Raw genomic sequence first — 23,830 nt, 5'->3', positions numbered from 1 at the left:
TGTGAGACACAAACACCTCGAAAGGAAAGTTTCCTCAGACTGATTCGTCTGGACAGGATTTAGACCAAGTGGAGACTAGGCCAAACGAATTTCTTTACTGGTTTTCATTTTGAAATTCAACTTTCATTTTGTTTTGTCAAACACATTCTTTAATTTGTCTAGGCACAGCAAGCTTTACAATGTTTAAAAAAAAAGATAAAGGTCTGTTAAACAAGTTTGATCCACTTGGCCCTAGGAATAGACAGTCAAACCTGTTAGTGTACCAATGAGCACCTCTACATAAGGACCACCTGGCCATTGATGTGCAGTCAAACCTGTACTGTAGTGTACAAGAGACCGCCTCTTTATAAAGACCACCAGGCCAATGTGACCACATTTTTGTGGTCCCTTAGATATTTTTTCTCATTTACACGCCATCTTGAGTCATGATACCTTTGACTGTATAGCTCTTTTTTACTGTCTCTTGGACAGGCAGATTTCTGGGTGTGTACTAGTGATGAGGTCATCACTCTACAGGAAGTTCAGGCCTTGCAAAGTCATTGTCGCCTACGTAAATGATCTCATGCACCTTTTGTGTGCGAATGAGTCACAAGACAGTTGACCTACGTTATATTTGGTAACAGATCATATGATTATTCTATCAGAAACTTACTGGTAGTCACACACAGTGTAACTCTTCAATAATTGATGCAACCACTCTTTAGTTTTGATGTCTTTTCTCCAAATGTTTGAAAAATGTCTGTTTCACACAATCATCTACATGTATAGTGACCACCTGTCCACATAGACCAGATTTTATCAGTCCCCTGAGTGGTCTTCTTGGTAGTTTTGACTGTACTCTAGCATTTCAAAATTATATACAAAGTTAACTGAATGGACCACCCTAAAGAATCATAGATTAATAGATAAAATTGCTGTATTGTTTTAATCCAAGTCGGATCACTGCAATTGGCAACCAAAAGCTGCATTCAAGCAAAGGTAAAGTGTTATCCAGGTTGCCCACTGTGCAACCCTCCAGGTTACCCTTTGTGCAACCATGATCCTGTGCATGTGTCATTAAGTCCGTCTCCCCTGGGGTTTGAATCCGTTACCTTCGCCAGAATACCAGGACGCCACGGCTCGGTCACCTGGTGATTACCACCGGCCCACACGGCAAAATTACCCCTTTACTTCCACCGGGATGGTCCCATTGACGGAGAGCCAATCTCGTTTGCTAATGCTATCACCACGGCTACCGCATCCTGCAAACATGCATGCCGGTGTGTCGCGGGTAAACGTGCGGAAATGACGTCCCTGTGCACACCGTCGTTGCTTGTTCAGCAATGCACGGACGCTGCCCAAGGCTATTGTGATTGTCCAGGGCTAATAATACCCAGTCCCGATGACATCCGGGTTGATTAAGCCACAACAATTTATTTCCTTGTATCTGTTGGTCATTTATATGAAGAAGAAAGTAAAAGGACAAGATAAAAGCATTAGGCTGAGACGAAAACTTAAGTTCCCTCTTTAACCTTCTCCCTGATGACTAACTCTGTAAACAATAGGGAACTGGGTGCCAACTGGCTACTTCAGTGTGCTAAAGGTTAAAACTGATAATAGGCATAAACTTTCCCCTTGAACTCTATTTTCGTGTTGATTTTCCAGTTACAAATGTTGGCATTACTTTTTAATCTTCCGAGAACCAACAGATTGAATTAACGTGGCCTTAAATATGTAATGACTTAACCCTGCGAATATTCAGGTAGAAGACGCTCTTTTCTTGGAAACAAGGATATGGTGAGAAACCTTACCTCACACTGTAACAAGTCCTTTATTCCACTGTTTGTCTATTGTCAAGTAGAATAACAGTTGACATTTAGATATGAAAACTTTATGTGATGACATAACTTCCAAGAAATATATACAACTTTTCTTCAAGAACCGTTATTTTGTACGTCCCTTCAAAGGAAAGTAGTGACATTGCCGTATCGTAGACCCCGACACTCTCACCATGTCTGTTTTAACCCATAAGTGGTGGGAGACAAATTGGGAGGCTATCTCTTTCCCATCTCTTTTCACTTTCCCGCTGCCCGCCTCACCTAAATGGACAGAAAATACCTGCCGGGGACGTTAACATCACCCGGCTGACAACTGGGGCAACTCCTGAGCCCGATAAATCCCCGGGGTACACACCGACCCGAGATCGGAGCGTCCGTTACCTGTCTATTTCCTCGTGAGTGGATTTCTTTTCGCGGGAAACAAATACTGGTCGGAAAAGCCTCTGAAAGGCGGCGATTATTCATCCATGGTAACACCTGGCATCTCGGAGCCACGCCAGAATTTATTCATCAGTAGGTGAGGACTAATGAAGGAAAGGAAGGTGCGCACGAGTTCAGCGAACATGCGTCACCGGAATGTACTCTCCGCGGAATTAAAAGCAATTTCCACGCCTCTTTGTTACACCTGTCAGAAACAGGTAGACAGAAAATTGATGTGTCGGCCTCGAAAGGATAAAAGTATTTTGTTGTCTTAAAAGATTTGGGCATCATATGAAGAGGCTTACACAAGTGCATTGGTACACCTTCTCTGTATAAGGAACAGTTGTAATAGTTTTGCATAAAGATATTTATCAAATCCTCTGATTTAATCAGCAATAGAATGCTGCTGCTTCTTTGACTGATGGAATATTTGAAGAGATAGAAAATTCTGCCTTAGCATCTTACCATAACAAGCTTTAAAAACCCACCACACTTCTTTAAAAGACTTTGATTTGAACCATCATACATTTGGGTATAGCTCTACTCTCAAACCTAGCAGTAGCTTACTTGTTCACGTAGCTTGTTGTTTTCAACTTCGAGTGTAAACCTGTTTCATTGTGCTGCCTGGCACTGTTTACGAGTTATACGTTACAGACACATATGTCTATATATTATCAGGACATACAAACTTTAAAGATGTTATGATAATACTGTATATGATAAAGTAGAAACCTGTCTATTATAGGGAATAACAGTTGTGTTGTATTACTTATATTCTTGGCTTCTTGCCAAGTGACTTGGAGAATGTTCTCAAGTTAATGGCAATAACATCATTATCAATCAAACATCATAACATACCCCGAGGGATTTATAATCATCCAGAATAAACCTAGACTAGAGCGAAAACAAACCATACCCAGGACTTTGATTAAAATTACAAGAGGGAGTGATATTTTCCTCTGGCTGCTGGGGAAAGTGAAGCTTTATTTGTAAGCATAATACATCGTCACACCTAATGCAACACCTGTCCTGAGGATTACCCGGAAATTGACGTTGAGTCCGCCGGTAAACATTCGTCCTAGGTGTGCAAGGTGTGCGTACGTGGATTGGCGCTGCGTAGAATTCAAAGCGCCAGGCTGTTCCATGTAGAAGAACAACAGATGTGAAACGTGTGACCTGAAATTTCCCATTGTCCTGTGTACCGTGCGTACATATTCAAAGAGCTTAGTCCTCAATAAAGGCACACAAAGGTATAACGCAGCTTTTGTGAGAGGAGGGTTCGCAAGTATGATCATCATGCAAATGCAATAATCTGTATTTACGTATGCAAAATCTTAACGTAGATGATATGAAATAGGTGATCGCCAGTATTTGTAGAGCTTCCACCTGTATGGATGGTAATTATTTCCCCGTATTAGTGCTGGTAAGGGCTGAATTTGTTACAGCAAATGCGCATAATTTGAAGCTTGATGCCGGCTTTGCCTGAGGCAAATCCTTATCAAGGTGTGGCTGTTTCTATATGGAACAATGTAGAACATTGTTATGACTCGAATTTATCAAATCAAGTTTTGTTTTCTATTGATTTTTATGTAAATTTTTAATTTTTTTGTTATTGTACGCCTACGTCTGTTGGCTTGTATTTTGAGAGGATACAAAAGTTTGTAATCATGATTTTTGAGAAATTTATATATTCTGTTATGATGTGTACATAAAATGTCAAAAAAATACTTTAAAAAAAATGTACACCTTTTTAACAAACCCATGTTCATTTAATTATCCTTAAATGTACATTTTGTATATATTAGCCATTTTTCAATGTCATTGACATATTCTTGAAAACTATTACTTTTAGATTATATACCGAAATTGTTAAATCCGTACTCTACAAGTAAACTTCCAAATGACATAATACCCCAATAGCTGAGGGAACTCCAATTCTAAAACGGTAAAGTTTTTATTGCATATGCCACACACCTTTCCATAGTGGTCTCCATACTCCAATCAATTTATCATCTTTTTGCTTAGTATTTCTATTCCCCAGAGTTCTTATTTTACACGCTTTGTTGTAACAATTATCTAAGGGTAGGTTCAAGAAATCCATGTATTGAGCGGGAAAAAGCGCTGAAGTCAAAACTTTACTGTGTGACCAGCATTAGAATTTAGGGAAGTCTTGCATGGTTCCACAAACCCAACCAGACACTGACGAAAGATATCAGATTATGTCTGAAATGTCTGACCGTTTGCAAACCTTATCAAATTGCTTGATCAGTATTTTTTGTTTTATGTATCTTATTACCTGGATGTCTAACCTTCATCAATGCTTCTTAGGAAAGTTCTTTTAGTCGTAGACACCATTTTGCAATGTGTGAAATAAACCCAGCCACTTTTGACATGTTGTAGCTTATTTGAGATAGGGAGCAACTTATAATTTAAAGTTTGACGTTCAAATTTTAGACCGAAAACAGGGTTTCAAGCAGTTTTGACAGCTTTTTACGGTAGTTACTATGTTAATGCATTTGTTACAGATATTTTTATGTCCTAAAACAAAATAACATTGTGTCAGGTGAGGTTACAACATCTAAAGATGTATGATAGATGGAAATATGGGCTGAGTGTAGCCTAAATTTTACGCCAGGTTGCCCAACGTGCAACCTCTTGAAGTAGTATTCCACTCCCTAACATCCAAGCCATTATACAACCAGTACTAGCATTTCCCTTAGATATTATATTGCATGGGAAAATATTGGCAACCCTAGCAAAAGCAGCGGTGGTCGACCCCCTCGGGGACCTTTCATTGAACGTGGATTTCCTTGGATCGACCGTGCCGGGGGAATCATTATGCCATTTCCGATACGTCCGCGTTTTGTGTCAAGGTATCTGACATCGGAGTGCACAGGTGATCCTACTGGAATGGAGGATTGACAACCTCTTGGACCTCTGTAGCTCACCTTGTCATGTCTCAAATGACATTGGGCAGAAGGGCCTTCTAGAATATTTACAACTGACAGTGGCATCCCCCAAACTCTTAGAATTCCAGGATCACAGTTACATCTGCAATGGAAAGGAGATGTAGATCAATCGTTTGGTTTTTTCATCATATTTCATGAAAGAGAATTAGTCTTACTTGCTGTATTGTGCCCTCTTTTGGACCTCACTTTGTCCTTCTAGAACTTTAACAACTGACAGTGGCATCCCAATGGAAGTTAAATCTGCAACGGAAATAAATATCATTTGATTTTATGATTATTGGTAAGATAGAATTTAAGAGAAGTCACATTATATTTTCCTTTTTGCACCTCATTCACAAGGCAGTCAAACCTTTGATATGTGAACCAGTATATATATAAGGGTAAGGTTACTTTTTATTGGTTGACAGGTAAATTAGATTACAGATATGACTCACACAGAAGATCACAGTCTTTTATGTCTGTTGACTCTCAATCTCGGTACCTAGTGTCTACCTAGTGATGAACTCACCTGGCATAATAAGAGCGGTGTCGGGGGTCCTGTCTAAGTATCTATGATGAATAGGTGAGGAGAGGATTGTAAAGGTAAAGCCATCATAGGGAGTGAGGCGGCTCTTTTGTAGCCTGACCCACAATTTTCCGAAGGGGTTAATGATATAACGACCTGAACACATCTATGGGTCGCTGTTTTATAACCTTACTTTATGGTCTAATTATGATTTGTGTAAGCTGTAGTGGGGAGGGAAACATAGGCCCAATTTATACAGAGTTTTTTCAGATATCTAAAAATCCGCCGACATCTGAGCCTTAGATATCTGGACGCATTTATACACACCGACAGGAAGTACCGCAGGACTCACGCAGCGCGCTGATTGCACTCGTGACCCTATTTAACCTTTTGCGCGCGTTTCAAAATGGCGGGAGAACCGCCTGTGTTTTTCGTCATAATAATAATAATAATATCAGGTGTATTTGCAGCCAGTGCCACAGGCAGGTACCCAATGTGTAGGGTAATGAGGCTGTTTAACGTGTTCGAGGCACCTCCTCGAGCACGGGACCCCCGTTTTACGTCCCTCCCGGAAGACGATTTCGTGGAAAGCTTCGTGAGGCTACAGCAATCCGGACGTCCTTGGTTGGTCCCCCATCCAAGCACTGTCCGGACCGCGCGTTGCTTAACTTCCGAGATCGAGGGATGAAGAGTAGTGGCAAAAAACATGAATATGGTATTCTTTCTTTATCTGACTCGCGTGTGGCTAAACATGAGGCAGCAAGCAAGGGTTGAGCGTAAGAGGCGTTTGAGGTACCGGGGAAGACGACAGCGACCGGTCAGAATCAACGCTGCGTTCCTACTCGCTGCCCTTGTCGTGGCGGAGGGGGGAGGGCCGATCCACCGAACGATCTGGCATCACGAAAGAAGTCCGTCGTCCGTTTGGGAACAAATGGTCCTTGATGCTAAGAGGTTTTCCCGCTTTATCGCCCGCCAAATATGCAAACTAGCGTGAACCCCGACCTCCAGATGTCTACTACGCGACACATTCTGTTTAGACGTCCGGCTGGAGCGGTCGGGGACTCCCGCTGAGTTGTCGGGCGAATGCTTCAGAGTGGTCGGCTGAAATTTTCCCGACATCTAAAAAAACCCTCATTAAGACCATAAAATTCCTGTTTAGACACAGAAAAAAGCTGTCGCCTGGCAGATATCTGCAGTCCAGATATCTAGACAAGCTGTGTGTAAATTGGCCCATAGTGGTAAAAAGGTGTGAAAAGAAAGAAAATTTGTAGATGTTTGCAACTATTTTTGTGACTAGACTAGTAAGTTGTATGTAATCACACAGCAGCAGTGTGTTTGTATATGTCATCTTGAAAGGTGTGTTTTTGGTGCCTTCACTAATGGAATGTCAACATTTTAAAGAAGGTGTGAAAAGGAAGAAAATTTGTAGATGTCTGTAACTACAATATGAGCACCATAATATTTGCATATTTCAACTCAAAAGTTGCGTTTTTTTGTGCTAGGTTGTTTGTTATTATCATTATTTTGCAGAAAAAAAATTTTTGAAGAGATGGTAAAAGTGTTTTTAAAACTAGATTTGATGATTGATTAGCATTGTTTTTGTCAATATTTAATTAGATATTTGTCCTCAGAGATCAATTTATTTAGCATAATTTAAAATTGTGAGTAGGCCTGAGGTCTCAGGTCTAAAATCAAAATTGAATTACTGCAGGTGTAAAATGGTAGGAACATGCTTTTTCACTTTGTCGTTCCTTTGAAAGGAAGTTATAGCTGATAACATCTCATTATTTCATCTGACACCCCAATGCTATTGGCTAAAAGGTGTGATGCCTTTGTTTTAAGGCCAAATGACAGAATTCGGTATGGCAGTAGCTTTGGAATATATGCTCAGATTCTTGTTTTGATTTTAATTACTCCATTCTCACACACACAAAAAAAAAATGTATTTCAGAATCCTGTGCCATGATTTTAAAGGCTATAAAAGTGAATATCAGTCAACAGCGCACAATTTAGTAACAGCCGATCCAATATGGTACAGACAGTTTCACCTTTGCTTTTCCAACACCTCCAGAAAGATCCGTTAATTGGACAAATTTTCCACTTCTCCAATCAACTGTTCCACGCATCAGGGCCAAATCTAATAGAAGGTGTGGATTCCGAGGTTGGCCTGTTGCTAATCAGGTTAACTCTTCAATCAGTGAGGCACCACCTGAAGCCCTGCCGCCCTACGCTCCCACCTGTACATTTATCCCACTCACCTTCCAACAACCCTATAAGCATATAATCTAATTATCTCCATCAATAGGATAGATGATCCCCCTTAGCTTGAAAGTAAAATCGGGTTTTCTGGAATCCGGGGTCTTTTCAGTGAGTTGGTTTTGACGTGAGTATCAGTGACTGATTAGATGATGTTTTGTGATTACCTTCTCTTGCCAGCTGATTACAGGGATGATGTCATCTCTGCCGAGGGCCAGACTAATATGATTGATTGTTTTATATGTACTCTTGTCTGGGTTTTTTTTTCAATATTTACCGAAATATTGAAGGATCTATTCAGAGGTCTAGCTTTGAATTTTGCTGGTGGATTATTAAGTATGACATGTAGAAAATACAGTCTAAAATTGCCAAAGATGACCAGTCAGTGGACTGATAAAATCTTGTCTATGTGGACAGGTGCTCACTAGTGCACTACAGACAGGATTCTTACTTCTCTTAGGCCCGATTTATGCAGTTTTCGGAGTCAACTTGGGGCTGTGTGTGAAGAAAACTCTAAGTCGACTCAAAAACGTGTGTAAATTGGGCCTTAATGCTAATAAGTCAATTATCTAAGGGACCACCAAAAAGTGGTCACATTAGCTAGGTGGTCCTCATGTAGAGTTGGGCACTTATACAGGTTTGACTGTGAATGATGAAATATTACATACTGCCTTTTTGTCATCATGGCTAGTCGTTTGAATAAAGGACTCAATGTTGTAGTTGTGGAGGTACGAAATAACTTCATCATTTTCCACTTTTAATCTCCCAAGTTAACAATGAATGAATCAACACCTACGGGGAAAAATAACGGTTAGCTTTGGAATTTTATCCCGGAAGGTTTTTTAGCGGCGTCGAGGGTGCCATTATGTTGGATGGCAGATGGTCTAGAGAGCTGATTGAGAGATTGTGTGGGGGAGTGATGAAATTAGGTGCGCCTGATTCACCTTTAACAAGGTTATGCGCACCTGTATTGTTGTGGAAGGTTAGGAACGAACCAAGAAAGGCTTTGGGTGGGGATGTTCGTTGGGAGGTTTTCGTAATAAAAGTTGAAAAAGACAGTTCATAGAGGGACAAATAGATGGAAAAGTAGAAAAATGTGAATCCAAAAGTTTCTCTTTCCTTTTTTCTCCCTAATGTCTACACAACGTCTTGGATTAGAAGTGATATTGTTGTATCCAATGAAGTCTTCTTGAATGTATTTCAGTCAATTCGAGCATCTATTGATTTCTTTCAAGGCTTTCTGATTTGATTCTTAAGAATTCAAGACCTCTTTTCTTGCTAACACACTGGTTGCAATCACCCCCCCCCCCCCCATATCTTTAGCTTAAATAAACTTTATCGCTATTTCTGTTGTTCTAGTCGTGGCATTAAATGTGTACAAGCCAGTTTTTACGCCATTGGCAGCTATACTCTTAAACTATAGTCCTCTATATAAAATATTGCTCCCCCCACGCTGTGTTATAGGTACTTAGGATAGGAAGATTTCCCAGTGTGCAGGTATGATAGGGCTATAAACATGATGTCAAAAGGGACGCTACCTCATCAGAGGTGTTCCGCAGTTGCTCGGCAACCAATCCATCATTAAAACCGTCTTGTCACTCCTGTTGTGATTGGTTAATGACATATTGTGCAGCTGCTGCAAGTAGAACTCATGCTGATACAGGTATACTAGTTGTGTGCTTACAACAGCTAAGAATTTAGGAATAACACAATGTTATAGTGGTCGTAGAATTTTTCTTTTGCTATGCACGTGCCAAGGTCACTTGGTGTTAAGAACTGTCTGCCCCCCTCCCCACTTCTTACAGGTGTAAATACTATCTGTCTAAACAGTAAGGTTGCATCCGGAAATTTGGATAGGGGTGTGGTAAGGTTTTGCAGAAGTGAACTCAATGGCAAAGTCACTGTTGTTGTTTGGAACTCTCTTGCCCCCTACCCAATTTTCATACCGGTGTAAAGTGTTCAATGGGTCAGTGTGTGATCTGTCTTAAAGAAAGTAAGGTTGCAACCGGAAATTTGAATAGCGATGTGCAGAAATAAACTCTTGTTGTGTTTCAAGGTCACTGTTGTTGCTTAGAACCCACCGCCCCCCTCCCCACTCTTCCAGGTGTTACTCCAGTCAGTGAATACTCCATCTGTCTGAACAATAAGGTGTGCCTGGGGGGGGAGAGTGAGTCACTTCGTTCCGGTTTCCTTTCCTGTCCCAGGAATTCCTGGTTCCTTGGAATTCCCTTGACGGTTTCCCTGCCAGAGGAAGTGTAGTTCGACCTCCTGACCTTGACCCTGTCACCTTGCCTCCCCTGCCCGCTCAGGTGTGCTGGTGATTGAATCATGCCCGACCAATCAGAAGGCTGCAGCAGATTAGCAGCAGACATTTCCTGTCAGAGTAGACTGTTGCTGACCCCAGTGGTGCCAAGTTTAAAACATTGTATCATTAGAGTAGACAACAAAAATTTGTTAAGGCCTCAACAATTCTATTCATTGGTTCTCAACTGGCCTGATGAAGGCAAAACAAAACAAAACCTCAAGTTGAATAAATTCCGGCTAAGAGTTCATCCATGTCCATTCTTGTAATTTTTGTATTGGTTTTGTAATGATGTAGCAGTGATGATAAAACAACGGATGGGCTTGTTTTTCAAAGTGCAAATTTTAGCACAGTCATCCCTAAGACCATTAGTGTACGTTATACAGGTATTAGGGCTAAAGCAAAAAAATACATTACGTTGCTTACCATAATCTGCAAGTAGTCAGGTAAGAACCGAATAAATGTGTACAGTGTGGAGTGAAGAATTCCATAGGCTCTGACAAATGCCAGGTGAATTTGGGATTGTTCGAATCAGCGTCAGCGAATAAGTCACCCGTGTCCCTGTGGCATCAGGTGAGCGGTTTAATCTAATCACTTATCCATTCAGCCCTGTTCTCCCCAATTACTGTGCCACGTTTTCCTCTGCATTTTTCTAGGTTATGATTAACCTGGGCTCGTTTCTTTAAAACTTCAAAATTGGGTCAAAATAAGACAAAGCAAGGAGGATATCTTCCTTTTTAAGACCTCTTCACACTGTTTTTGTGTACTTTGAAAAAGGATGAGGCAGATATGAATGTGTTGCATAATCCAATAGAGTTGTTTTTATTGAAAGAATTAGTTGAGATTTTTAAAAACTATTCATGTATCTAAAACTGTTAAAGTAAATTTTATGTATTGTAAGTCTTAGTCAACTTAATCCTGGTGGTAATGTAGTTTATCAAACTGACACCTTTATCAGACGTCTGTGATAACACAATTAGTGAATGTACATGACTGCCATGTTGAGTTTGATAATAAAGTTTGAAGTATAGGTGTGATTCTCTGATTTTCTGTGTTTTGTTTTTTGCTGGAGAAGGGGGAAATGTGAGTTGCTGTCATGCATATCTAACCATCCACTCCTCCTTTAATGGAGACATGTATGGCACACCTGGTAGAAGTTAATTGGATTAGACTGGGTCTGAATAATTCAGGGTCGGGAAAATGGGGCGCCAAGAAGGAAGATGGGGAGATAGTGATGATGCTGTGATGTCATCTTCCGTTATCTGTTTTAGGAGCACTCGTCATGTGAGTTCTGTCTTACCTGGTCATGGTGTATAGATGAACATGGACTTTTCAAAGTTGAGGGGGCCTAAATACATTATATTATCTTGTTACTAGAATTACTTCATACCAAGGGGGTTAATGCCGCTGCTTGTCTGTGTGTGTGTGATTCTGCAGTTTCAGATATTACCATCATCATCAGTGGTGCTGTCATCTTTTGTTAGTGAAAGTGTTGCCCATTGGAGGACAGTTAGAATAAGGGGGTGAAGTCTGCCATCTCTGATAAAAAAGCTGAGCAATTCAGAATGCAATCTTGCGATGTTGAGCAGCCCAATTGTCTTAAGCTTGAAGAGATAAATAAAATTTGTTGTTGTTTATTGCTAATGCACAGTTATTGCTTATTTTTGTTTTGTCCTACTGTTGTTGGATGACAATTTCTTATATTCAGAATGAAGTGTTACCATACATCCTTAGTCCTTACATTACTTGTTGTTTATTGCTGATGCACTGTTGTTGTTAATTTATTTATTTATTGTTGTTTATTTATTGTTGTTTATTTGTTGTTGAACAGCAGAATACGAGGAGGAAGAGGACGAAGGTGCGGTGTTAGACGATGCGGACGCCAGCAGCACCACTCACATGTCGGACTCCGGAGTGGTGGACGACAACGAACCAGACCAGCGATTGGACGACAGCTTACACATGGAGAACGGCACTCCTGTCCAATCACCAGGTCAGACCAGTCAGGGTTTTTTCTAGAGCCTTCATGTTCAAAACACATCCCCCATGCACAGGGGAGCAGGGTCTCTGACAAGCCTAGAATTTAGATTGACCAGGGATGCTACCATGTGAGTGAGTGAGTGAGTGAGTGTGTGTGTGAGTGAGAGTGAGTGAGAGGGTGAGTGAGTGAGGGAGTGGGTGGGTGAGAGTGAGTGAGTGAGTGAGTGAGTGGGTGGGTGAGATTGGTGTGACTGAAATACAGGCAAGTCTGCCTAACTAGCCAACGACTTTTACTAAATACTAGCCTCTTTCTTTACTGAGGATGACTCCTTTACCATAACTTACCTTATTAGATTAAGAAGAGGGAAAAGTTTTGACATAGGAAAATTAACCAGAAAGTTGTTTTTTTCCCCCCTAGCTGGCGATGACATCTCCACAACCCCCAGTACCCCGGGGACACCAGACCACTCCAACCCCCCCACCCCGGGAACCCCCCACCGTACCGACGAGCTAGCTGGGGACGGCTCGCAGGCCGAACATGACATACGGGAGTACGTGAATAGGAGCGATACCGCCATCGTGTACCCTGAATCCGCCGATGATCCGATGGTCGGCCACGCCCCTACCAACGGAAGTGAGTCACATTATTAAACTCGATATAGTAAAGAAAGGACATTTTCTGAAGCAAGTCCAGCATAATTTCTTTGAAAACAAATCGGTTTTTGCGGGATGATCATGTTATGTATTAATAGATTAAACACTGCTTAAGTTCAATTTATATCATCTTTAAGTCTATGTGAATCTGTAAAGTTGATGCTGACATTTGTACTTGTATTTTTTTATCGGTTTTCCTATTGATAAGATATTGACATCTATGAAGAATTGCTCTGATAATGTACAGGTTTTACTACATGTATGTACCATGTTTTCTCTCTCAGAGGTAGAGACCATCACATCATGTGATGTTCTGAGGTCGTCAAACTCTCAGACCGTATGGATGTTGGAGCCAGAGTTGTAGACTCCATGTCTGTGAAACCCACCGTGCATAACTTGTGTGACGATGTTGTAAACATGTGTAACAAACACTGTGTCACTCTAACAAAAAAACAAAAAGTGTCAACAAGCGTAAGTAGTAGAGTGTGAGCCTGAGAGCTACTGTTGTTGTGGTGGCAGGCACATTTGCATGCGGAGAGCCAATCATGCATGTCGTGTGATCAACGGCTGACTAATCCAAGCTGTTAAACCTAACCAATCATTGCTAACCTGGTTAGTGAAAGCTGTAATCCAGGGAATTTTGTTACAAGGGAATCTAGAAAAGTTACTTCAGCAACTGGATAGATTTTGTATAATGTTCAGACTTTTCTGATAGAATCCACAGTTTGTCAGTAACAGTCAATGAAGCAAGATAGTCGATGCTATCTGAAACGTCTGACGGTTTACAAAGTCTATCCAGTTTCTTGAGTAATTTTGTCTTGTGTATCTTATTACCAAGATTTCTAACCTTCATTGACATACTTAGAAAATGTATGCCTTTGACAGCATTCGGTCAATTTCCCTTTAAAATGACCCAAAATTCTAAAATCAGGATCTAAGAAATTGATTTTTTAATCAATTTGAAACACAAAATACCCTTGGTTGCAGTTTTCATTGAATTGTTTAATCACACAAGTTTAATGCATGGTTACAAAAGCACAGAGCAATCCTGCTTTATGGTAAGCCCGCTGCATGATGGGAAAATTTATGTCTAAAGGGCTTTTAAGGACAACAGATGAAAGCTTCACCTTTCCCTTAGTTTCTTGAACACGTCAGTCTCGTTTACAACAATGTTAAAGGAAAAGCACGCTAAACACACAATGTCTTTCCTGGAAGAAGAAAGAAAAAGATCTCTTGTTTCTACAACTGTGAACAAAAAACTTGCACAATAACAAAGCGGTATTCTTGGATGGTGTTATTGTCTCGTAGATCAAATTTTCAAAATATGATATGTCTGATTGCCGTCAAAATTAAGTGGTGTCAGTTTGGAAAGCTTTTAACGTTTTTATTGGACTAAAAGTAAACTATTTTCCGAAGCTCTTGCATTTTGTTTTGGCTATTGCATGCAATCAAAATCAATTTGATCAGTGAACTAATTTGTACTTCCAAAAATATTAGTTTCTGCAAGTACTAGAGTTGAGTCTACGATTCTAAAAAGGCATTGTACACGAGACTGAAGTGTTCATTAAAGCCTACTGCAGCACTGGTGCAAGCACGTCTCAACTTCTCTCTTCCAGGAGACCTTCCTGCTGTATGCATTCTCCATTCCAGGAACAGATGATGGTTCCTCTCAATCTACAAACTTTTTCCTTCTTCATCCCTCTGATTATCATTGATTTTTTTCAACTTAATAAACTATATCAATCTCTTTTTTAAGGTGATCCTTGCAATATGGTGTACTCCTTCACTTGATCTGATCACTTTGGTGGATATCTTCTCTTCACTGGTGTACCTTAACTCACCTTCATTCGAAGTGGTACAGCCCAAATGCTTCAAGAAGGAGTCTGCTTTTGGACTGTTCTACTTTGAAATGGGGGTAGTTTTGAATCACTGGTCTGGCAGATGTGGTGACTTGCACAGCTCTATTCTTGGCATTCCCTCTTTGGCTGTTGCCAGGGTTGCAGTTTATTGACTACGACAATTTGTATGTTTTTCAGCTGGGAATCTGCTGGAAGATCAGCTGTTGTCTTGTCCGTATTGCGACAGAGGTTACAAGCGGTTGACGTCGTTGAAGGAGCACATCAAGTACCGCCATGAAAGAACGGACAGTAGCTACGCCTGCAATGAGTGCAACTACACGTTTGCGTACAAGTCGCAGTTGGAGCGCCACATGGCGTCGCACAAACCCGGGCGCGACCAGGTCTGCGAGAGGTGTAACAAGGCGTTCGTGAACATCTACCGCCTCCAGCGTCACATGCTGACGCACAGTAGCGGGAACCGTAAGTTCAAGTGCCACGAGTGTGGCAAAGCGTTCAAGTACAAACACCACCTCAAGGAGCACCTGAGAATCCACAGTGGGGAGAAGCCCTACGAGTGCCCGAACTGTCACAAGCGCTTCTCGCACTCCGGCTCCTACAGCTCCCACATCAGCAGCAAGAAGTGCATCGGGCTGCTCTCCTTCCGGAACAAGATGGCGGCGGAGATGCCGCCAAACGTCGTGCCCACGAGCATGCACCTCCTCATGGCACAGGCAGCAAACCCGACGGTGTCGTTACCAAATGGTTCGTCAAACCCCGCCACGAACGGACTCCACGCGGCCTCCACAGGGCTGTTACAGGCACAGCTTAATCTCACATTGCCGTCACTCCTGGCGGCTACGCCACCCCTCGGTGCCACGTCGACCATCCCGCCTCCCGTTATGGTGAAGACGGAGCCGCTGGACACGTTAAGCCCGCCGATGTCGTCCAGGAGCAGCATTTCCCCGTCGTCGTCGGGTGTCTACGTTAGCAGCTCAGGAAGTTCCACAGAGAGCCCCGTTAAGGGCGACATCAACCAGGTAAAGAAGGTTCTACAGATCGTGGAGAACACGGTTACCAGGCAACAGAAGGAGACAGGCGCCATGCCAGACACGCGACCCCGGGCGGTCGAAAGTGCTGCCGGAAATCTCAGCGACGAGCTGTCGAAAATCAGGGAAAACGCCAAGGCCATGTCCCTGGCGACGGAGGCATTGTCGCTCAGCGACGCTGCTCGTTTGCCGCTTAACCTGAACGGCTTCCATGCAGGAGACCCGACAAGCGCTTCCAACTACATCCTGAAGTACACCCTTGAGAAGTTCAACCAAGCCAAGGCCCTCCAAGCCTTCTTGCCCCGAGAGAGAAGCTTCACGCCTGGTAAGGAGATGAAGGACTACACCTGCAGGTACTGCGGGGAGGCTTTTCCCGGCGCTATTCCCCTCCACCAGCACGAAAGGTACCTCTGTAAACAGAACGAGGAGATTCTCGCCGCTGCACAGCTGCAGAAAAACGCGCAGCTCGCCGAAGCCTCGCTAATGGAACAGGCTAGATCTTTCAAACCCGACCTCTTAGACTTGCAGGGCCAGTTTCTCACCAGCAGTTTAGAGAAAGCTAAGTCCGAGTTGGACCTTTCAAGTGAGCACTTGACCGTCCTGAAAGCCTACTATGCCTTACATGCACAACCTTCTCCGGAGGAGCTGGTCAAAATCTCCAGCGTTGTGGGACTTCCGAAAGACTTTGTGGAAAGCTGGTTCGCGAACATGCGCGAGAGGAACGAACCCAGCGGTGGTGACGACAAGACGGGGGACCCGGACGGTACGGCAGGCAGCGAAGTTGAGGTGCTAAACCTGTCGGCAAAGGCGACGGCACCAAGCACACTACCAGGGGAAAACAGTGAACCATCAGAGGCAGAAATACCCAGAACGCAAAGCCCTTGCGTAAAAGAGGAAGAAGGGCAACCCCAGTCTGATGGTGATGCCCCCATGGACCTAACTCTCCCGAAAACAGAGGCATCCAAACCCAAACCCAACAGTGTGGTCACAATCTACAACAAACGAAAAAGTGCCATGTTTGCGCCCATGCCCGACCCCCTCCTTAGCAACCCCGCCGCGTACTATGCGGCCCTGCCGTTCTTCGGCCAAGGCGGCATACCAGCGCCGTTCCCCGGGTACATAGACTTTCTAGCCTCCCCAATGACTGGGGCGTTTCTGAACGGGCTTGGTTCTCCCTACCTCACTCCCGGCTTCAACGCAGCTACCCTCTCCGCCAAGAGGCCGAGGTTAGACACACCCACCCCCACGCGCGGGAGGAGGGGGAGAAGGCGAGTGTACGACAACGGTGGAGGTCGGGTTCCCATGGCAACACAGTCGGTCACACCCGTCCAGACGCCTTCGCCGATGCATCCATCGATGGATCCAGACACACAGAGCCCCCTAGCACTGGCACAAGAAACTGCAGAAGGCTCACCTAGTATACCGTCCCCCTCCCCATCCGGAACCTACCCTGGTAAGAGGAAAGCTTTTGTCTTTTCTTTATGATAGAAAATAGATATGCATGAAATACATGAAATTAAACTTCAGAGAATGGCAGCTGATATGCAGATATGTTTTGCTCACCCTTTACTAAGCTTGAGACTCTCATGTTATTGTTATTTCCTTTGTGTTAACGTTTCCCCATAGGATATATCGTTGTTGTTTCCTTTGTGTAAACATCCCCGCCTAGAGCCCCCCCCCCCTCGACATATCGTTGTTGTCTTCTCTGTGTAAACGTTCCCCCACTGTTGGGTTGTCACACGCAGGATATATTGGTGATTCCGCCAGCTCTCCAGGTTCACCGGCCCTGTCCACAGGCACCCCGGGAAGGAGAAGGGACAGGACCACCCGGACGGAGGATGGCCTCTACGCCTGCGACTTGTGCGACAAGGTTTTCCAGAAACACAGCTCCCTGCTCAGGCACAAGTACGAACACACAGGTGAGACCAACTCCGGTATGAGACCTATTACTTTCTTTAACCCTCTGATTGTTATCGTAATGTAAATCTCAAAATGTGCATGGTGGTTTTATTTTGCGGTATGACCTCTCCACTGCGAATATGCGTTCCCAATGTATAACTAGTGCACAACAGAGCTGTTTCTGTCTCAAATTTAAAACACTGAAAAAACATCCTTTTTTCCTCCTACCGCGAAATAAAACCACCACGAAAGTAGATAAATTCTTAGTTCTTCCTACTGCCTAGTCCCATAATCCCGGGAAATATTGACGCCAAATGGCTTTCCTAGCAGGCTGAAGGTTTGATTTTAATTGTCAGGTTATTTCCACAAGAAACAGAATAATTCATGTGAGATCTGTCTTTTATGCAAAAGTCTGATAATGTGCACATGATAACAGTGTATTTTGGAGGGAAGATTGAGTGTTAATTCTGTAGATTAATTTGAACCTTCATCCGGCTGACTTATCCAGTAACCAAAACAGATTTACCATGTAGGGCCAGTAGAAGCCTGAAAATATCTGAATATAAGACCTAAATCTATGATGTTTCTGTTGTTATTTTCCCTACATCAACAAATCCTCTTGTTGTTTTCTGGCAGGGAAGCGTCCGCACCAGTGCCCCATCTGTCAGAAGGCCTTCAAGCACAAGCACCACCTCATCGAGCACTCGCGCCTCCACAGCGGGGAGAAACCCTACCAATGCGACAAGTGCCTGAAGCGTTTCTCTCACTCCGGCTCCTACAGTCAGCACATGAACCACAGATACAGCTACTGCAAGAAAGACGACTAGCGGACGTCCGAACACGCGTCAGAGTTTCGCCATAGACCGCACCGTTCTGTACAAACATACATCTGATAGAGCATTGGGCAATAGACACAGCTCCTACGGCCAGTACTCCTGTACAGATGGAGATACAGCAAGACAGACGTATAACAACTGAGTTTTACCACAGTATTCTGTACAAACATGCAGTCAAACCTGCCCAAGAAGACCACTCAGGGGACCGATAAAAGTTGGTCTATGTGGACAGGTGGTCACTATAGACAGGATTCTTCGTGATTGTGTCAATGGAAAAAAGTGGTCACATTGGCCAGGTGGTCCTTATGTAGAGGTGGTCACTTATGCAGGTTTGACTGTACATCAGTAGATCATTAGAATACAGACACAGTTATTGCAGAAAGAATATCAGCTTCAGCTTCCAACAGAGTTTACCATAAACCACACAAAAGTTCTGTAAAAAACAACACATACGAGCACGAAGCATTGGAAACACAGTTTCAGCGATTTCAAGACAGACAATAATGGTAGACAACGTTCCATCACAAGCCACATTTAAAACTTCAAGCAACTTCTGAATCAGAAGAACGACATTGGAGTCATTTTGTTTCGTCACAGCCAGACACAATATTACACACCAGAAATTATTTTCTAGATCCCTATTAAACAAGGCACAAGAAGACATAGTTCCAAACTGGCCTATTGCAGTGACCATTTTCGATTTTCAGACCAGCCAAGACTACACAACAACTTGACCCCAAATTGACAGTTCCCAATTCTAGAGTTCTCACTTGATCTAAAACATTCAGTTTCGGAAGATTACCCGCCTGATTCTTATATCGCAGAAAAAAATTCATCACTACTATCAGAGATTCCATACTGAAATCTGAGAGACTTGCAAGGAAGTAAGGTTTAATGCCAGCTTGTCCATTGCAACGTTCTATGCCAGCTTTTTTATTGCAAGGTTCAATGCCAGCTTCTCCATTGTCCATTTTTCAACAAGTAACATCTCATATTATGTGAAACTTTACTGTTAAGAGGAGGCTGTTGTCACCACTAATGCTGATAATGCTGCTTGTGAAAGCTTAAGGGATCGCAACAGTCCTGTTGAAGACGTTCTTGAAGCTATAGCTAAGACAAGCCTTTGTAGATATATACGAAAGAAATAGTTAATTATTCAGAAAACGATTTTTCCGAATCGTTTTTTAGATAGGTGCAGGTAGAAAACCTGCTTTAGATACATACCACTAGTTTCTGAACACAGAAAATGACAGATTAGTAACTAAAGAAAAATAGGTTGATTTTCCTATGCGCAGGTATTATTACCTAGTGAAGAGGTTGGAAGGTCTCTTATAGGAGTTTGCTGTGCCACTTCTTGCCATTGTACATTGAGCAAAGTATAAGATCTTGCCATTTCTACAGTAGATTAGGATTCGGAACATTTTTGTGAGTAACAGATGTGATTCTTGTATATGTAGGGTTTTCTTAGACAAGGAAAAAGCCAGATGCCTTATGTGCAATGTTGAATAGTAAGATATGTGTTACATCTTCCATTTGCTTAGATATTGTATAAAGATAAAACCACTTTTTGTCACCAGCCTTTCACCCTGTTCCCACCCGCAAAACTGGATGGTATGTTCCACTGAGGGGAAAGTAGCACGTGCCACTTTGTTCTAAGGGGTGAGAAGGCTGCTGCTTGTACATAAGAAAGAAAGAAAAGCCATGACATCATTGTGTTTTGTAGGATAAACTGAAAGTGTTTGAATTAGTTGCCAAAAGAGAAGACTGTGGAAATACTACTGAGATGTGGAAAATTTAGTTAGGATTCAAATCAGGGGAGGTGAGCGTGAGTAACTGAAAAGAGAGTGAAAAGATGAGTAGTGTTGTGTTTTTGGCAATGCCTCTAAGCAGAGCCTTGTGAAGTAAAGGAAAGTCGTAAGAATGTCATTACTGGACAGTATTATTTGCTCGTGATCAGGACACACCATCACGATGCCGGTATGGTGCCATAAGATAGCAAATGTAGAGTCTTCTGAATTGTTTTGGTATTTTCCTTTTCGGTACCAAGAGTTTTTGCGTGCGAGAAATGTGTCCTAAACAAAGGTGCTGGTTTGTTATAGCATGACTGTTATATGGTTTGATGCAGAGTAACGGAAATTTGATTGACATGATGTAGCAACTTGTAATGTACTACTGATTTAAAAACATGAAAGAATTTGATACAACTTCAGCTATACTGAATTTAGAGTTAGACCTTGTTTACATACAGCAGTATGTATTGGTGCAAATTATGTTGCCATAGTGTGTACAAAGATATACTTTTAGGTATATAGTGATAGAGAACATGTTGCATGATTTAAACAGATACAATGATCAGAAAGAGCTGCCTTTGCAAGAGAATGTGGATGGTTTTCGAATGTAAGAAATTACAAACTTTCTGTGCTTTGAAATACATTAACAAAGTTTAACAGAAATCGACAATAGAATGCTTTGTTCAACATTTCTGGGAAACAGTCTGTAACAGTGTTAACCGTTATTTCATGACTTGTTCCTTGTCAGAATGACTTGTGCAACATCTTGTTAGTTATTTCAAATATGTCGGTTGTCACTTTTTGCATAATGAGAGAGTAAGATTGGATGAAAGCCTGTAGTTAGTTAAACCATACCTTGACCACTATGTTGTGTTTTATGATCAAAGAACAAGCCATATTTTATGTCCTACATTGTGTGATAAGTTGTTATGATATTTTCAAATATGTTGTGATACGCGACTGTGCACAATTGATGAGTTTTTTTACATGTCAGAGTACCCTATTGTAGACTTGGTATGGTCCAAACACTTCCTTAAAACCCAGGCATTCTGGGTTGGTCCATTATAGATAGGGGGTTTTCGGCCTTGGGGAACACACTTTTAATAGATTCTCATAGTTTTAAGAAATAGAAATATTTTTAAGAAATTGAGAGCCACTCATTGTCTTAATTTACCTGTGCAATTATTTGAAATGTTATAACCCTTGGTGGCACAGTGATGTTTTTATTTCCCTAGGGAATTAGCTAATTTGGAATATTTCAAGAGGATTTGTAGCTATTGTTGTGATCTATATTAGACAATATAATTAGCTAGTGCATGCTGGGGCGTGTTGGCTTGCATGAGTAGTATAGTAGGTGCAATGTGCACCGACATTGAAGGAGGATCAGATTTATGGAATGTTTTCTTAGGGGCGAACTATGAAGGACTGTGGGGGTGTGATATTAAAAAAAAGTTTCACTGCAGTGTATAGTTAGATAAAAGAAATTAAAGAGAAGACCACTTGCAAATTTGTGGGAGGGGGGTTTTGTGTGGGAATCATCAAAAACATTGATTAGACATTTTCATGTGCACCCCTTCAATCCCTCATGGTTCACTCCAAACTGTTGATCATTTGTGAATATGAAGTGCATTTCTTATATCATGTCAGCTTGCTCAGAAGACTTATTTGTTGCCAAATCTTAAAGTATATCAAATTATAAGTAGCAAAATTTGCTGATGAATCTTACTAAAAAACAAACATTGCAGAAGGATTATTGTGCCTATTTACCATGACTACATACCATATTTGGTAGTGATTTTCTTGCCTATCATGCACTCTTTGCAAAGTATGCACCATGTACAAAATAAACGGATATTTTTGTGTTGGATATATAAGGCACTTGCATGCAAGCCTTGAATTGCAGACTTGAGTATGCAAATATACAGAAGTTAACAACTTTAGTGTTAGCAAAATATTTATTATTTACCCATTGTTTATTTATTGTTTAGTTTTGGCTACTTGAGTTTATTTATTTTGACGTTAATATATGTCGGGCCTTTTGTATTTTCAGTTGTCTGTAGAGTCAATTCCACATTACCGAGAGGGTGTTAGTTGCCTTTTGTTCTAACATTTGCAAAACCTTTGTAACAATCTAAGGGAGATGAGTAACTGTTTAGAACAATTTCAACATTCATTTGATGTTCTAAATAGTTTCTGCTGTGTTCCAACATGTTAGACAAATTTCTATCATTACACATGTTATTTGTGTTATTTTCGAAACTGTAGAAAAATAGGTTGATCATTTGTTTCTACATGTTCCAACATTACAACAACATGGTATAACTGGGTCAGTGGGATGGGAACAGGACAATTCACACATCCCTTCAAAGTATAGGCGATTAGGCCTGGGTGCCATGCATAGACACCTCAAAACAATAGCCCAGACGTGAAATCTAAAAATATACAGAGGCAGACAATAGAGTGCGATTAGCACCTACTTTTATGGGGGCAATAACCCAAATCTGCCATTTGAAAAATGATGCAAATTGTTCCAACATGTTCGAACAGTAAAACAATCACATAGATGTTTGAAAATTGTTCTAAATAAAGAGATATTTGTGCAATTACTTTCCAAATAGTTCCAACATGTATAAATAAGTTCGAACATGTTCAAACTTTCATTCTTGATTGTTTGAACAATTTAGAACTATCTTGACTGGAATAGTCTTTTATTTGAAATTGTTTGAACTCACTAGCAATATTACCTGAAAACCCTCTCGGTGACATGGAATTGACTCTATCTAAAAACGAATAAAATGTCTAACTTTATTGTGGTGGTTTTGTGACTTGTATTGGCATACACCTGTATACATGTTGAAGTAAACTATATTATCATCAGTTCCATGTGCGTTAGACAGAGCACAAGATAGTTACTGGGAAGCCGATATTTGCTTTAAACAAATGTAGTATAGTATTCGAATAATCACCCAGACTACTTTAAAGAGAAGAAAACACACTTCTCTACAATGGGGAATTTGTAAAAGCGATAGACATATAGCACAGTACTGTACTAGTAGGTGAAGTTGGCTGTTCCAAACATAGTCTTACTCCCCCTGCGGTTTCGTCTGATTTCGATCAGAATGTTCAATCAACCAATCATCTGTGGCCATCAAATATAGCCTCGTGGTTAGTAAGCGAAAAGTTTGAGCCGGCGGTTACAGTATACTACGGAGTATTCTCCAAGCAGAGGCTTCGATCGAGAGGGGTAGTTTTTTCCGGGATTTTAAGGAGGAGAGGAACGTTAAAATTCCGGACAAAACTACCCCTCTCGATCGAAGCCTCTGCTTGGAGAATAACTACGGAGTAGAATTGTTAATAATAACAATTCTACGACATTCTCAGACCTTTGTTTGATTCTTCTTGTCCAAGTCCTCAAACACCCTTTCTGACTCTGTGGAGTATAGACCCTTGCTGTCGTCTCCTTCGCACTTAAAGAATCCTGGCTCCTTACTAGACTTCTTATGGCCTTTAAATTTAGC

The 23,830-nt window shown here is 41.7% G+C and overlaps 1 protein-coding gene across 3 annotated transcripts in view; it reads left to right on the top strand.

Annotated features, from left to right (window-relative positions):
• The window catches only part of LOC136445564 (zinc finger E-box-binding homeobox 2-like), a 58,541-nt gene extending 36,385 nt beyond the window's left edge, over positions 1–22,156 (top strand). Inside the window, exons 3-7 of one of the 3 annotated variants that reach the window (XM_066443635.1) lie at positions 12,104–12,262; positions 12,668–12,883; positions 14,940–17,240; positions 17,533–17,721; positions 18,323–22,156. In XM_066443635.1, coding sequence (XP_066299732.1) covers positions 12,104–12,262; positions 12,668–12,883; positions 14,940–17,240; positions 17,533–17,721; positions 18,323–18,513 — 3,056 coding nt within the window. In that variant the 3' untranslated portion in view covers positions 18,514–22,156. Of the gene's footprint in view, positions 1–12,100; positions 12,263–12,667; positions 12,884–14,939; positions 17,241–17,532; positions 17,722–18,322 lie in introns of all 3 variants that reach the window. The other 2 variants (XM_066443634.1, XM_066443636.1) reach the window with 2 other exon arrangements.
• Positions 22,157–23,830: the final 1,674 nt, after the last annotated feature.

Source organism: Branchiostoma lanceolatum, chromosome 12, assembly GCF_035083965.1.
Source record: "Branchiostoma lanceolatum isolate klBraLanc5 chromosome 12, klBraLanc5.hap2, whole genome shotgun sequence".
NCBI lineage: Eukaryota > Metazoa > Chordata > Leptocardii > Amphioxiformes > Branchiostomatidae > Branchiostoma > Branchiostoma lanceolatum.
This window is presented reverse-complemented; position numbering and strand designations above follow the sequence as displayed.